The sequence below is a fragment of the Ostrea edulis genome, chromosome 2, assembly GCF_947568905.1.
Source record: "Ostrea edulis chromosome 2, xbOstEdul1.1, whole genome shotgun sequence".
NCBI classification, from domain to species: domain Eukaryota; kingdom Metazoa; phylum Mollusca; class Bivalvia; order Ostreida; family Ostreidae; genus Ostrea; species Ostrea edulis.
Genome location: NC_079165.1, coordinates 89,677,277 through 89,695,282, shown reverse-complemented (window position 1 = coordinate 89,695,282; position 18,006 = coordinate 89,677,277). Strand labels below are relative to the sequence as shown.

General features: G+C 36.0%; 1 protein-coding gene across 1 annotated transcript; it reads left to right on the top strand.

Annotated features, from left to right (window-relative positions):
- Positions 1–898: 898 nt before the first annotated feature.
- LOC125681554 (uncharacterized) lies at positions 899–16,451 on the top strand. The gene is made up of 5 exons (XM_048921709.2): positions 899–1,474; positions 4,860–5,262; positions 5,400–5,747; positions 12,912–13,229; positions 15,896–16,451. Exons 1-5 carry the CDS (start codon positions 1,442–1,444, stop codon positions 16,327–16,329), a joined length of 1,536 nt encoding a protein of 511 aa, XP_048777666.2. The 5' UTR covers positions 899–1,441; the 3' UTR covers positions 16,330–16,451.
- The last annotated feature ends 1,555 nt before the right edge of the window (positions 16,452–18,006 follow it).

Genomic DNA, 18,006 nt, shown 5'->3' with positions numbered 1-18,006 from the left:
GACAAATAGCGGTTTACGATGCATTGCACCTCTTAACTACCCGGTAAATTCAGATTTGTTCAAATCATGACCCCTTCAAAATCGTACAAGGGTGAAATGTGTCATTGCAATGAAAGCATTACCATGTAGGACAGATTCAATAAATTCAACGTTCAAACTATCATCCCAAGACAAGGGTGGGGCCAGATTATTGGTTTATGGAATATTTTTAAATATTCTTAAGTAAAACAAAGGAATCAAATTATCAATTAAATGTGAAAGCAAATCTACTTTAAAAAGATCGTCCTATCTATAAATTTAGTCTGATCATTATAGGAATATCTTCATGCAGTATATGTTCCGTTTTCTTCACTCCATGCCACTGGAACCATATCTAAGCCACTGGAACCATAATATGTCTGTAAATATTTAAGTATATATCCCCGTATGAACAAAGTAGCTTAAATAAGCATTGCGTCCTGTTGGCCTATTTCCCCTCTAAGTCTAGTAATAAGCATTGCGTCCTGTTGGCCTATTTCCCCTCTAAGTCTAATAATAAGAACATGCTATCTACCCCGTTTCTTTTGTCAGTTATCAATCATTGCTTTATGTGCAGACTCAAGACTCAGTGTTGGGTTGTTTTTTTTAAACTTTGGTCTCATACACATATCAAATAAAACCACACAACCCAAACATTTAAATCCGTCCCTTTGAACACACCAGAAGCGATGTCATCTATGTTTGTTTTGGCACTTTGTTGCAAAAATCGCAAATTCACAGTAATCCAAAAGGATTATTTTTCAAAAAAGGTGCAATCAGAAATGATGAAGCTTGGATTAACACTGAATGGAATTTTAATCTTGGATATAGGTTTTTCAAAATATGACGACATTGATTCCTTATTTTAAAAGATGGGTGATCTGGAATATTGAAACTAGGGTTCTGTTGTGTTTTTCAATTCTCAAATACATATTTTTCTAAGCACATTGTCTTTAAACTGTCGTTCTCACATTCGTTTTAGCTTTGTGCTCCTGCTTTCTGAACGTCTACCAGTTTCAGTCATTTTGCTGTTGTTGTTTTGAACCATATTGAAAAGATAATTTTTGTGAGTTTTAACATATCTATGATTAACAAACTAAACTGCTGTTATCAAGGATTTTAAATTGTAAAATCTAGTTTACGAATGTGAGTTATAGTTTACGAGGTCTTTCATTGCAAAAATAAAACTGCAGGTTGTTTAATGTGACAGCAGTGAGGTAAGACCCGCCTCCTACTGCACTCGCGAATCGCTCGTGTAGGTTTTAAGTCACATATCGCAATGCATGACGGGATTATGGAAGTGACTCAATATGGTTGTCGTCTTTTGAAAACATTCCATTGCTAAATGAATAGTTTGTGTAAAGGATAGCGTTAAAAGCAACATCATCAGTAATAGACATGGAGTTATTTCAAAGGATATCCTATGTTTTATTTTTATCAACGTTATACTATCCGGGTAAGTGACCACTTGGAATCCTGCCAATAAATGTATCTGTGTTGAGCAAGTTAAGATTATTCAAGAGTACCAATCCATTTTCCATATCGCCCTCTCGTTATTTCACTACATATGTATATTGATTTTAGACAGATACCCATCAACTTAAGTCCATTCCAAACGCTTATGAAATGAAAACATTACGAAAAGGGTCCTGTTGTTTTTATTATCATAGTAAAAAACATTCTTCTTTAAATACGCAGTGCTCCCTTCCTTTGAAATATAACCCCTACCACGTTAGTTCCTCGGTCATTTCTCAATTTTGTGCAATAATTTCTCATCCCGACAATTAATTCAAACACTTATAATATTTTCTTTCAATTCAAAATAATTTTATCTTGATTTTGGCAAATCACGTAGCTCCTAGACGTTTAAATATATCTGTTTTATGTTGAGTAAGGAACCTTCAGATTAAACATCCGGGGCTTTGGTACTCTCATTCGAACAATGCCCTATTCCCACTCACAGCCATTTCTTCAATGTTGCGTACACTTTGAAGTATGATTGATTTTGTTTTGTTTTTTTTGGTTTTGATCTACAAGTATTTGGAGGAAAAGGGTGTTTTAATGAGAGTTTGTTGTAAACCAGTAATGTGCAATAACAATGCATTGTATATTCTGGCTTTGAATATTGTATTATATGTACGCCTTGGCATGAACAACACTAAATGTATATATAATTGCAAAACTATCTCTTCACCATGTAGTTATTTGTTTATGTGAATTAAGAATGAAACATAGATGGCCAAAATAGTCATGTTTTGAATTATTCAATCATATCAACCTATCATTGGGTCAAATGCTGTCTGGTGTGTTTCATACCGATTGTTAGACCATTCTTGGCACACTGATTTTGACTACAGATAACTCCATTTACCTGATCAGGATATAGGGTTCACGGTGGGTGTGACTGGTCGACAGGGGATGTTTACTCCTCCTAGACACCTGATCCCACCTCTGGCTTGCCCAGGAGTCCCTCTTTGGCTAACTATCTACTTTGTATTGTTTATGGGGTTTATGAGATTGATCACTCTTCGTTATCTTCACCTTTCATCATATGGTTAAACAATTAAATTTATTTTTCCTATCAAAACGACTCTTAAATCAATGTAAACTAAAAGTGCTATATCCATCTTGCCTTGTGGGCTCAATGAATACTCAGGAAGATAAGACCTTTCAGATGGTGAGGCTTTCCAGACAAGTGAACGTCAAGTATTAGCCAAAATGTTCAGCCATTTTGGGTGCCAGATCTGGAATTTCCATCTATATATGCTAGTAATACCTTGTCAATTGGTGGAGAAAACGGGAACGGTCCCCCTGCCCCCCACTATGGATCCGCCCTTGCCCTGGACCCCCTGTAAATCCGCCAGTGGACGCATAATATCGTTTTGCGGAAGAAGAAAAAACAACAACAGGAAGGGGTGCCGGAGAAGTTGGAAGTTGATTTGATTGTTTAAAGAGGGTGTTGCACCGAAGCGGGAATTTTCCCTAATCGGAGCTCTGTGCCAGCACTCGTGACGTAGAACTTACCTTCATTCATATTTATACTCATTGCGTATTTACCATTTAAATACCTGAAGGATTCCCCAGTACTAGGGACAATCCTAAAATATTTTATGTGTCAATACATTATACATGTAGTCTAAAGATAATTTTTGATATCGTGAAAATTAAATTGCCTTCTTTTTTTCTGAGTATCAGATACAATGTATACGGTTACATGTTACGAGTGTATCAAATATTTAACATTCTATACCTACAGTCCAGAAGCTCTTATGTATTATTTTCTACAACCAACAATTGGCAACTGTACATGACTCTGACCACAAAACAAAATATGGGAATTTAATACGCATCAATAAAGTTCAACATTATTCAAAGTACATGCACCTGTAAAAATTGATTCAATATATACATAGCAATTTTCTGCTGGAATACATATAAACTCAAACTGTTTAACCTTGTTTGGTCTTAAAGTTTTTCTTCCGAAGCTTTGCATAGTTTGCATAGTTCACAACGGTTTTTCGTAAAAGGTGCCATGCCTTTGTCAACAACTTTCATTAAAAAAACATACAAGTTCACGTTAGCAACCTTGACTGTTAAAACACAGGTATTGCATGCTGTATTCGGCGTGTTTGTTGAGTCCTATTCACAAACTAAACAGTGTCCAGGTTGGAAGTTTATTTCAAACTCGGCACATGGTAATAAGCAGAGATTTGACTAGAAACATTTATAAAAACTAGAAGCGTGTTTCAATTAAGAAAAAAAATCTAGATGGAAAACGTAATATGAAAAAAAAAATGTGTTCGTGAGGGAGTCGAACCCGGTCGTTTTAAAGATAGATTACATCTTTATATGTAAGAGTCAACGACCTTACCCACTGAACCACGCAGTAGACCATACATTACTAGGGAAAAATAACGTACAGGTGAAGTTGAAAATAATACCAGTGAAGTCGTTTCGATTTTTGTAAATTTACAAAAAAAAATGCCCTCGTGAAACAAAATTTCAAAGCGAGTTTTTTTTAAGAGGAAAACTCGAAGAGCATGTTCATGCTAAATTTATTTTGTTTCACGGAGGTAGTTTTTCTGAAATTCCACTTTAACGCTATAAATCATATTGTAGTATTGAAAGAGAGGAGAAAATCTTAGGCTGGATCGGGAATCGAACCCGGGACCCCTTCATTACTAGTCAGGTGCTCTAACAGCTGAGCTATCCAGGCCGATATCCACGGTCCGTATAGCCCTAATTACTACATTCCTCCCTCCTTAAGATCAATTATATTTTTTTTTAAATTGTCTTTCAATATCAACCGAACCCGGGATCCCTGCATTACTAGTCTGGTGCTCTAACAGCCGAGCTATCCAGGCCGATATCCACGGTCCGTATAGCCCTAATTACTACATTACAAATCACTTATTGCTTGATTTAAACTCGAAATATTTTTGACTAATTTTGTCAATACACGTCTTTTAAGCTTATTTTCAAAAATTATTGAATCAAGATATACGTTCCAATTGGTTTTATCATATATTTAAATAACTTAATTTTTTCGATTTTTTTCATGCAACACCTTTAGGGAAATTAACATGAGACGTGCAACACCTTCTTTCCCGACAAACAATAATAATAAAGATTGCCTGATCTTCAAAACCTTAATAAGTATGGGGAGGGGTGTATAGTGCTCACTTTTTCCTCAGGCTGGGGGGAAGGACATCCTTCGCTACAGGGCTTCAATTCATAACTTGGCAGAAGCATTGAAGAATTTGATCTTTTGTATACATTGTGTGTGTGTTCATACATTGTAGGTATCTATGAATTAAAATTGACATTTTGTTATCATACAGGTGGCAGTGTTGACAGGCACATCTCTCAGAGCCACTGTCGGAGATTCCTTAGACTTTAGTTGTACATATACACTAGAAGGAGATGAAGTGGTGTACCCAGGACGTGTTTCCTGGGAAATAAAAAAAGATTCAGCAGCGACAGGATTTGAGAGCATCGCCACATTTGCACCTCCCAACTCTGGTGGTTCTAATGCTTTCACAAGTACAGAGTCTGGTCTGAAATTCAAAGATAGGTCAGAATTACCCGATGTGACATCTGACGATAACACAACGTTTAATGTTGTGATGAGGGTGAGAAACGTGGATTGTGCCGATGAAGACAGCTACAGATGTAATGTTAATTATGTTAGTTCAACTCAAGGGCCAAGCGTTGTTACTGCAGAGACATCTCTCACAGTTCAAGGTAAAGGATATTTCAAGCAACATATATATGTATATATGAATGACTGTGTATAGATCAATGTGACCTCCACACCCTAGAGAATGATGTTTACATGATCTTTATCTATGCAAATGCTATTTATTAGAATAATGTTGTAGCTCCAGCGGAGAAGCCCTATGCAGTTCCGGTTCCTGTTCCGGATAATATCGAGGAGGGTATGAACGTAAAGTTCACCTGTACTGCTAATGTTGGGAAACCACCGGGAAAAATCAGGTGGTGGCGCTACAGGTCTGGAATAATTGCACCACAGCCTATGGGCGACTCTTCAGAAAACCCACAGGTACAGCCTAAGGTGTGTGTGTACAACGTGACTAGTTCCATCGAACACAACATGTCCAGTGATGATGACCAGTCGGTGTGGCGGTGTTCCGTAGACAATGAGCTGTTAACAACTCAGCCTGACCAAAACAAACCTAACCAAGAATCTCAAAGAGTCAATGTCTATTGTAAGTGTTGAGACAATGTGTCCTCTTCAAGCTCATATATATGAATCTATTTTCTGTGTCCGCCAAAATCAAATATTTTCATTTCCATAGATTTTACCTTCGATATCTTTAACAATGGAATGATATTAATTTCCTCATGAATTTGTGTATGAATCTTGATAACGTCAAAGGCTGGTAATATTTCAACATAAATGTAAGTAAAATGTAAATATAAAAAGTAAATTTCAGTTTTGGAAATACTTGAGGATATGATCAGCAACGCTTCACGCCTGCACACTTTTCATGAAGCGCTTAAGCAGTATGCTGGCATAGAGTGTCGCAGTTCAAGTCTTTGTGTTTGTTTTCCAACAATGATTTTTTTTTTCTTAAATTATTTTACATGCATGTCTCATACCTTCAGGAAGCTCCACTTTCGTGTGGTTTATCAATATTAATGGTTAGAAATGGTAATAAAAAAACTAGTGATTTCCACTCAATGTAGTTCAATTTAATTGATAACCAAAGAAAATGTGCATGTTGCCAGCTTTATAAAGATGTCAGACATACAAAAACAGAAGTAGTTGTACCCAGATCGACAGAGAGCAGTCAGTTTGAGGGCTATATGTTTTATTTTTAAAAACTATTATATGAAAACCTGAAATAAAATAAATTATTAGAAAAACGTTTTAAATATGGCAATGACTATCACAATTACATATAATTTAGATTATAATTAATAATTACCCAACACCGGTACGTATATCTCCAGCATTAAGAATATGGATAATCGTAGCTAAAGAGCTTCTACGTCTGTTCTCTTCAAGGGTAGCGCCGAGAGTGCGGGCCCTGGGTTAGTAAAAGCGGGAAAGTGAGTGAGTATTAGTATTGGTTAAGCAAGTATAGGGAAGTCCAGTGGTCAGTTATAAACACACACACGTGGTCTGTCATACTTGATCGCAGAAATAAAAACACATTTACACATATGAGATTGATCACTGTTCGTTATCTTCACCTTGCATGCAACAATGAGAAATAAATGATTAATGATAATTTATTTATAGAGGTTAAGCAGAATAACAAATGTAGATATCTACTTGTTAAAATGACAATTGTTTTGATATCAACAGGTTTTTTTAATGCTGATTTATGAATATGCATAAATTAATTGTGGATATTGGGAAATCATTATATAATGATATACAGTAGAGGGAATCAGTATAGGAGTTATTGCCCTTGATTCCATTTTTAAAATTATAAATAATTGATTTATCTGTGTGGAAAATATAATACATTTTTTAATATCAATAGTTTACCAACTTTTTTATTCAGTGAATAAAATTCCTCTGAAAGATATTTAAGCAATGAATTATTATTTTTTGAAAGATGTAGTTTCATAATTGCAACGGTGTGTCCATATAAATTGGATAACGCGCATTAGCGTGTTATGAAAATTTGTATGCACACACTGTTGCAGTCATGAAACTACATCTTTCAAAAAATAATAATTCATTGCTTATATTTACATTTTAAAAACTTTTTTGATGTGTGCATTTTTCATTTATATCTTGAATCTCCCGTCTAATTAATTGGGTAAGTAGCGATTAATGGAACAGCCGTGGAAGGCAAAACGTGATGTCATTACGTAAAAGAAAAGAGTGCACAATACTTAAAAAATTAATAGTCCAATTCTAGTTGGCCATGTTGTCACATCGAGAAACTGAAAGTACAATTACTGAAAGAGAATTGTTGAAAAATCCTGCACTTGGGTTAATTTCTTGTGTAGGTTCGGTGATATTAACCCCATATTAGAGGTAAGATCAATTTACTGGCATCGAGTGAGACGGGAATGGACAACAAAGCTTTGTTTTCAATCGGCACACGTGTGGCCGAGCACAGGAACTGCATGGTAGTCAGTAATAATAATAGTAGGGGTCTTGTACCATATCATCCCCAAATAAGGGGTAAGAATAATTTTATTAGGAAGTTGTATGGCATAAGACCCCTACTATTATTATTACAAAATCACCGGTTGAAGCGTTCTTGTGGGCCGAGATGCAGACGACATGTTCTACGGTGTTCATACGCCTAATAAATTTAGTGATTCGGTCTTTGCAGTTTATGGCATGTCAAACGTTGCAATATTTGATCTTCTCCATTTGTCTTGTATAATTTTCCATTTGTATTCTATATTTTCCATTTGCATTGTATAATTTTTCATTTGTATTGTATCCAGGGAATGTTTATTTTGATTTGTTACGAAGGATTTCATTAGTTAACGTCACTGATGTACCACAAATGTAGACGTCCTTAACACACAGGGCCGTAGCAATGACGGTTCTATATCGTGTCAACGCCTGTGCAGCGATACGGAATATCTGTTGTTAAGGTAATTACGGAAACACCCGTGATTCTCAATTTTAAATGCCGAGTGTTTGGCAAAGGAGCAATCACTGTCTTTGTTTATGTCTTAGGTTTGATGCGGCAATGACAGTATAACGGTTCTCGAACTCACGACCTCTCACCCACAAACCAAGCGATATACTGAGCTACCGCGACCAGGTCATGCATGCAGGACAAGTTATTTTTTAAAATACGTAGTTAGCTCTAGTAATGGCGAATCCCTCCACCCCCACCCTGATCATTTTTTAAATAATAGAACTGTCCGAAAAGCATGTACATTTTTATTTAGTCAGAATTCAGTAGATTCGGAGGACTTAATTCGGCTCTTGGGTCCCCACCAATTGTTAACATCGAGTTTGGTTTGTTACAACTATTCATTGGATTAATGTTAAGTTATCGTTTATCGAATTTGGTAATGCGAGAGATGTTGAAGAGGTAAAGTTCAGGAGCCACGTTTCGCAGGAATGTACCGTATTTGCTAAGTGTAATGGCGTACCCCCCCCCCCACCCCCACCACCCCCCCCCCCCCCCCCACCCCCACCACCCCCCCCCCCCCCACCACCCATTGTGATCAGCATATTAAAATGTAACAGGGTTTATGTCGAATTAAACAACAAAGTCCTGTATGGTTTCTTAGATATCGATCACCTCCATTTTATTGCCAGAATCTAAGCTTTAGATATATATGTATGTGTATGTGTATGACACTCTGAAACATATCAAACAAATAATTATATTTACAATCATATACATCAAAGTATTACTTATTTACACAAATTACTTCTTTGAAATATATGTTACCATGATATTATAAAAGCTTAAAAACACTGATACTATATATTTATGATTTTCTATAATGACTATACAGACATTCATTATAATCATAGAATATGTCATGAACACAATCATACCATTCTATGGGAATAAGTGATGTGGCAATAATCCCTCATTTAACAAAAATGTCCATGGAGATTGACTGTAAATTATGAAGTTTACATAAATAAACTTGCATCATAAAAATATCAAGCATGTATTTAAAAATATACCAAATCTGTGAAACACATAAATTTAACTTATTTCAAGCTAACTGATTTATGCCTCACAAAATATCATTCTCACTGTGCAAGTGCTATGGAATTAAATCTACCAAATTATTACGTTTACTGCAAATTAGAAATAATATTAAAGTTATAAAATAAGCTTACCTTGTTAAAGAAATGATCAGTCAACAGTCAAATATCTGTCATATATTTTTACCAACTTCTCTATAAACCAACTTGACAAAGAATGACTGAACACCACCAAGAACTTTTGGAGGGAAAAAGAACTGACCAATAAAACACCAGCTAACAACACTAAAACCAATAGGAACTTCGAACACTTTCAAACCTATTTACAAAAGTTTGATTATAATGACCTAAGGCAAAATTCAATAAATCAGAACAGGTACTGCCTGTTCTACTTGGATGAGCATAAAACACATCTCAATGTAGTGGTTATTCAGATAATGTTTCATTTGAAATCTATATACAAATTTGTGTAGATTTATTAATTTAAATCAATTAATAAACACTATTACACAAACTAGTCTCCTATTTAACCACTGGCTGATCTAGATAATTCTGAGCGAAAGGATGCAGTAAACTGCTTGATGTCTGGGGACTGTCTTAAGATCCCTAGTGAGTCCAGTGCAAATCCTTGTTGGAAGAGGGGGGGGGGGAGTCAGTGGCGAATTTAAGGGGGGCGCAGCCGCCCTCCCCCCATAAATTTTCAAATTTAAGGTAAATCTTGGTATCTTGTTTAGTGAAAAATATATTAAACGATAAAAGAAGCAATAATTTCTTCCATTCCCGGAGAAATAAATGACAAAATCTTTTGATTTCTTGAATTACTTTATTGAGAGAACTTAATTTTTCCAGAAACCCTTAAAATTTGCGTCATTTTACTAATTTCACTAAATATTAAAAATGACACATTTCAAGCCCTGTAAAATCTGTCAAATCCAGGAGCTTCCGGGGGCTTTGGCCCCTGAACACCTACCAGAGCTTGGCCCTGGACCCACTAGGGGCCGACCCCAGACCCCCTGCTTCATAAAGTGGCGCCCCCGTAACAGCAATTCTTTGATCCGCCCCTGGAACAAGTGCGTTCTGACAAAATAAAACGTACATGCATGCTTTTTTCGACATCTATATACAAAATATCATATTTGTGAAGGGAGGGAGGGGGTCTCCCGGCGCAAGATTCCTCATTGCTAGCTACATGTATGTTCAACTAGTCCTTATATGGAACCGATCGCGGTAATTCAGTGATATACCCTTTGGTTCGTAACCGTGAAGTCGCATGTTCGAGTACTACTCGTGTCATGGCTGCATCAAACATTAGACGTAAATATAGTTAATACTTTCCCATATGTATTGCTATCTAAAAGTGAGAATCACGGATCTTTCGAATAATGTGACCTTAAAAGCAGACATCCCGTGTTGCGACAGGCGTTGACACGTTAAAGAGCCACTGTGCCCGTACATGTAGCATAGTAAGTCTATTTGTGGTACGTCACCTGCAGCTGGTGACGGCTAAATATAAGTGGGACCTTAACTAATGAAATCCTTCGTAACAAATCAAAATAAACAATCCCTCGGATGCAATACAAATGAAAGATTTTGCAATGCAAATGGAAATTATACAATGCAAACGAAAAAGTTATATAATACAAATGGAAAATATAGAATACAAATGGAAAATTATACAATACAAATGGAAAATATAGAATACAAATGGAAAAACATACAATACAAATGGAAATTATACAATGCAAATGAAAAATTATATATGCAAATGGAAAATATAGAATACAAATGGATAATTATACAATGCAAATGGAAAATATAGAATACAAATGGAAAAACATACAATACAAATGGAAATTATACAATGCAAATGAAAAATTATACATGCAAATGGAAAATATAGAATACAAATGGATAATTATACAATGCAAATGGAAAAGATCAAATATTGCAACGTTTGACATGCCATAGCAGTTATAGGCAAATATCATTCAAAATTCTCTAATGCATTTTATCACAGGATTAAAGAGTAAATGTATATACATTTCTATCATGCGCAAGTTTGATTTAATAAAGATTTTTGCAAAAACCTACGACATCACTTGAGGATCGATCTTGTGGGTGTGTGGAGGGGAGGGGGTGAGTGCATGTTACCATTCCTTGTCGTTATAGTAATGAAAAAAAGAACGTAACATCATCGATGTTTCCTACAAAATAACAGATACCAATCAATGTCTGTCATTTGATTCGTGTCACCCAAGCATACCAGAAATGTTATTCCATAGCAAGAAGTCTATGCACAATAATATCAGACAGAGAAAGTCTTGCGGAATAAAAAAAAAAAATACTCTGACAAAGACGTTATCCTAGGGAAGTCATTGAAAATGAAATTATCAAAGCAAAATCACATGAAAGAAAGGAACTTCTTACGGTAAAAAAAAAATCCATACCATACGTTTCAACACATAACCCTAAAAATCCAGAAGTTTTTCAAATAATCAAAAATAACTTTCCATTCTTAGAAGCCGACTCAGACATGAAAAATCCCAAATCATCAAAAGTAAATTAACAATCTCTACCCAGGGTTGTCGTTCCTTGCTTTCACTTGCACCTCTGTTAACGTCTCAAAATAAGCCATGTTATTCCACATGTAAATCCACTTTTTTTTACGGCTAATAAAACTAAGAACTATTTTATAAAATATCGGGAAAATGTAGGACAAGCAACTATGTAGATTTTTTTTCCATTACTATATATTCTTCATGTACCTTTGTTTAGGCCTGGTGCAATAGAACCACCCAATATCACGTTTCAACCCAAATCAATGCTTCTTCTGTCACAAAAAGACTTGACATCTGCTCACTATTTATTTATTTACGTATATTTTCGTAACTGAAGTCAAAACCATACTTTACTTGAGCATACGTGCCATTTTACAAAAATCTTGTAAAACCCTTGAGACAGAGGTGTATGTGAGTGTAAGGAAAGATAACTCTGGGTAGAGATTGGCAAATTAAGGGATTTGGGGGGAAATGTAAGTTTTTCCAATAAAAGTAATTCAATAAATCAAAAGATTTTGTTATTTTTTTCTCCAAAAGTGGAAGAAATTATTGCTTGTTTTATCGTTTATATTTTTCTAAACAAGAGACCACGATTTACCTTAGATTTGAAAATTTTAGGCTGCACACCCTTTAAATCCGCCACTGGTGACACGGGACCTCGATTTTTGTGGTCTCATCCGAAAGACCACCTTATTTAGTTCCCTCTTGGGACAAGCAAGGGGTACTGAGGACCTATTCTAACCCGGATCCCCACGTAAGGTCAGCAGGCATTGATTAATTAATCGTGAAGTTCCGATGATGAGACGACCGTGGCCTCAATCATAGGACTGTGAACTGATCAACAATCCCTATACTCGGTCTTGATTTCCATACATTTATTATTTTAGAAAAAAGCATATAAATCATGTATAACAACGTCCAGACGGAGAAAGGGCAAAACTCTGTAGTCGCTGGATTAATATTTAACAGGGTCAATTTCCAATGTGTTCAGGTCATCGTAAGTGCTGAAAGAAAAAAATACCAAGCTATTGAAAAATGACGGGGTATAATTCACGACTTTTGGTCTCAATTTTCAACCGTGTAAACTGAACCAGGGGTCAATAAATTGAGCCCCGGGTCAAAATTCTTCTAACACCGATGTAAATATTTACTTTTAGATAAGGTTAGAGTTCCCACAATATGGCTTCGAAATGCAGGAAATAAACAGTATCCTGTTGGTTCTGATGTGACCTTGATCTGTGAAGCTGATGGTAATCCGCGTCCACGAACCTACCGTGGAGACAGGAACATCAATAAGTATGTGTGGACATTCCGGGCGGATCCCAGCGACAATGCCACGAAATTAGCATCTAATAATGGCGACCTTCAACTGACCAATCTGCAGGAGTCGCAAACTGGGATATACACGTGTACAGCGTTCAATGGATTCAATGGAAAGTCATTTAATGCATCCCGAGACACCAGTTTACAAATAGGTGAAAGATTGTTTGATTATTTAATCTTTATCATTTAAATTTTTTTCTTCAATTTCCCAAAAATTGTTTTGTAGATTTCTTTTCATTTGCTAAATGATGTAAAACTTATACGGTACCAATTTTGATGATGCAAAATATCGTCGGGAGATCACAAATCCTCTGACACACAAAACAAAACCCGTCGTCGTCGTGTTCGATAAAAGGGTCTGTTGAGCTTGTTTCAAGTCTACACGATCACCTAAATATTTAAAAACCGAATATTGATTTAACTACAAGTCAGTATATGACTGAAATACCGCTACTTCCGCTTAAAATCATTAATAAACATTTGCTAAAAATATCTTGAAAATGTTTGATATTAATTAACATGCATTGGCATAATATGAATGCAAGACTGCAATTATTTAACATCTATCCTCTCTGAACTACTGATATTTTCCTGTCACTTTCTTACGTTTTTCATTGATTGAATTTTTGTCCAGAAAGCAAAATTCAGCGGACGTTATTTGAAGATTACTTGGAAATAAAAGTAGACAAATGCATAAAATTGTTATAAGATACAGAAAATGATTTGTAAAAATTAATTAGAACCCATTTTAATTCTTTGAAGAAATTTGAACAAAATTACCTTTACTATACCTTTTAAGTTTTGCAATGTGTGGAAGGGAAAGTCTGTATTGGGGGTATCAAAAGGGGATGGGGTTTCAAATTTTTATCGTACTTGAAATTTTTTAGATGTCCGCCAGCATTTTCAAAATGACTGCCAAGAGTGCGTCCAATTTCGTTAGTATGTATGGGTAGTTCAGGTTGGCGAATAAAGTAGTAAACTCTCGAAATTTTCAAAATTGGCAACATTTCAAAGTGGCCGTCGAAAACGCTCAATCTTTTTAATGCTCAATCGGGGGGGGGGGGGGGGGGGGGGGGGCTCAGTCCTGTGGTATAGTGAAAATATGGTGTTATCTTTTAAGAATCTTCTTCTCAAGACCCACTGGGCCAGAAAAGACAAAACTTATGTGAAAGCTTTCTTAAAGATGTAAATTTTAAAATGTTTAAATTGTGTGGCTTTAATATGCTCCCATGACTACTGGCGGGGGATATTGGTTTTGTTCCGTCTGTCTTTCTGTCGAAATCTTTAACCTTGCTCATGACTTTTGAATGGTGAGTGATGGGGTTCTCGTATTTGATGTGTGCATTCCTTGTGACATAACCTTTTTAATGGTACCAAAGTATTTAGGTTTATGACATTTACCATGGAATTTGACCTTCTGAAAAAAACTAACCTTAAATATATCCAAAATTATTTTTAAAAGCTTTTATATTTTGTACATAAATGTCTTTCGTTTGATACCATGGTATCTGACCTTGTGACTTTGCCCTTAATCATAATTGTATTGAGGAATCCTTGATTTGAACATATTTTATTGTCTTGATGTTATAACAAACGGATTGAGCACAAGTTCTTAAAACTTAGAACGCCCTCTCCTTATATTGTGTGAATTCAAGTTCAGTTACGTTGTGACCCTTTGGAGCTACAGTATGGGATTAAACATTTTTCATGGGAATAAAGATTGAAAAAATCTTTTAAATTTACGACGGCTGACTCGGTTGAGCGATGGACCTCTTGTTTCAGGTTTTGGTCCCGATGCTTATCCCTCAAAGGGACAGGGGCTGTGAAATTCAAACGTTTTGTTCCCCTTCACCCATAAATACATGTACTGCTAGTATATACCCTGTACTACCGACTTATAAGAATTAATCTTGTGGTATTGGAGAGGAAACAATGAAAATGTTGAACAAAGAACACACAAAGGCGGACAAAAACAAAATGCTAGAAATCGGTATTATTCTGTTGAACATTATTTCCATTGCACACTGGCTTACCAGTTGTTTTAATCGCCGCAGTGGTCTAGAGGTTAGAGCGTTCGCCCCGCATGCGGAAAGCCGAGGTTCGAATCCCTGCCGCGACAAACTTAAGTCGTTAAAACAGGTAGTGACAGTTCCATGGCCAAACACTCGGCATCAGGTGTGAATGACACGGGTTCTCGGAGATGACCTTAAAACGGATGTCACAGTAGATGTGGCACGCTAAAGAACGCTCACTGCTCATTGGCTGTATGTGCCGAGCAAAGCCCTGAATTTAAAGCCCTTCAACGATCTTGGTGACGTCTGCACATGAGTGAAAAATTCTCGAGAGAGACGTTAAACAAGATACAACTAATCATACAAGTTGTTTTGGAATTGTTTCTATAGTGTGCGCAACCACAGACAAATTGTCGCAAAAATACGAACATTCTGACCTATAACACAAATAAGACCTCCGACAATATTGTGCACAGAATGCTGATTCTGACAAGATGATGATCGAAATCATCAACTTTTATTTTTACACTTTTATCTGGATTCCAAGATAGAAATGAAAATTGAATATCAGAAAAGATATATTTCATTGACATAATACACACGATTTCGTATTTATGTTGGGATACACTTGATAATATGTTTGTGTAAATTTGGTTAAATTTCTGGATATCAGCCTAGTCAACGTGGAAGGTGTAAGAACGCCAGCACTGCCGTGGTCTGTAATTGTGACAAATGGATATACAATGTACTGTATAATACAAACGAATGGTCTATTTTTCGTACTTACAAAACACTTTTTCTTGTAGAGCGCCCTCCTGAAACTCCCCATGAATCACACCAACTCGTCGCTTTTTATGCCAGGACGTCAACCTCGGAAAAGGCCCCGAACGGCAACCATATTCTGGTATTTGATAATGTCGTCACAAATGTTGGCAATGGATATAATGGGTTTGACGATGTATTTATTGTCCCAAGAGATGGAGTGTACGTATTTATTTGGGTCGTACGATTACATGAATCTCAACGTTCCACGCAGCTGATGATCAACAACGTTGAATATGGGTCCACTCATTTTCGCGCCATTAATGGAGACGATGGATCCGTCAGCGGAAACGTTCTTACGCATGTCAATAAAGGAGATGTTGTATTCATCCGCGTGTATACCACTACTAATGCATACAGAAACACCCCAAGTAATGGACACGGAAAATCTACGTTTTCTGGATGGCTTCTTCGGTAGATGTTTTGGTGAAAATATCCATTGAAAACAGATATTGGAAGTCACACGCCTGAAAAGACTAAATCATTTTTGTTCATAATTCTTTCCATGTACAAATTAAAATACATGTCTATATAGCTGCATATATGTAGTTCTCTGGGGAAATATTGGGACAGATCAGAGAGCTACAGATCCACCCCTCGTAAAAACCTTCTATTTATATCGCAGAGAAAACCTTATATCGCTGAATTTCTTTTTTATATACATTTTCCTACTATTTTTATGTCCAAACATTCATCATAAAGACGTTTCCCATCAAATTCTTATCTTTGCTAGATAGGACTATCGTTCGTGAGTTATCAGTTGTATTCATGTGTCAAATTAAAGTCAGAGTTAATGATAAACACATGTAAAAAAAAAAACGTTATGGATATTGTAAAACAGCACAATTACAACTTTCATTTTCATACTTCCTATGAAGGTGACAGGTCTGGGTAGCAAGGTCAAAGTCATGGCTACGTCAACAATTGAAGCTTTGAGTTTTGGGGTTCGCATGGGGATTTAATGAATATTGGATTGTAAGTTTGGACACAGGTATAGCGGGAACAATTTTGATATGAAATTCTTACACGGCAATGCAACAATTCGGCGATATAAGGTCTCAAACGTGCGCAGATTTTCTGCGTCGTAAATCGAAGATCTTCATTGTCTTTGTTTGTAAGGCTCATTATAACTTGGCATTCCACTTTTGGTAATCATACTTATACTCCAGCTGCCCTTTCAAAAAATGAAATTCTTCAAAACCATGCTTCAGTTTTAAACACATTTAATATCCCAGTCAATGGGTCGAATGAATATGAGTTACCGTACCTATACTGGATTCCTAAACTACATAAAAACCTTTACAAACAAAGATACATTGCTGGATCCAGTAAGTGCTCTACCAAGCCCCTATCTTTGCTCCTCACGAAAATATTAACAGCTGTGAAAGAGACGCTTTAAACTTACTATGCGACTACATATGCCAGAAGTGGTGATAATCAAATGTGGATTCTAAAAAATTCTAAAGAACTTTAGTAAACTTGAAATCGCAGAATTTTTCCCAAATCAATAACATTAAAACCTATGACTTTTCAGCACTATACACGACCATTCCTCACGATAAATTAAAGACTAGACTTTTTGACATCATAGACAAAAACGGAAAATGGAAATATTCATATCTAGTGATCAGTCATTCAAAAACTTACTTTGTTAAACACCACTCTGATTCCACGCACAAGTACTCTGAAGTTGAAATAAAAAATATGCTACAGTTCCTCATTGACAATATCTTCGTGGTCTTTGGTGATAGGTCTTCCAACAGTCTGTTGGAATTCCCATGGGCACGAATTGTACTCCTTTGTTAGCTGACCTGTTTCTATATTCATATGAAGCAGAATTTATTAAAAAACTTCTATGCGAGAAGAAAAAATCTCTCGCTGTGGCCTTCAATTCGACATTTAGATATATCGATGACGTTTTGTCTATTAACAATAATATCTTTCATTCATATATCGATTTGATATATCCCCGTGAGCTTGAAATAAAGGACACCACAGAGTCGTCCACTTTTGCTTCATACTTAGATATATTTTATTGAAAGTAGACATTAACGGCAAACTGACAACTCAACTGTATGACAAACGGGATGATTTC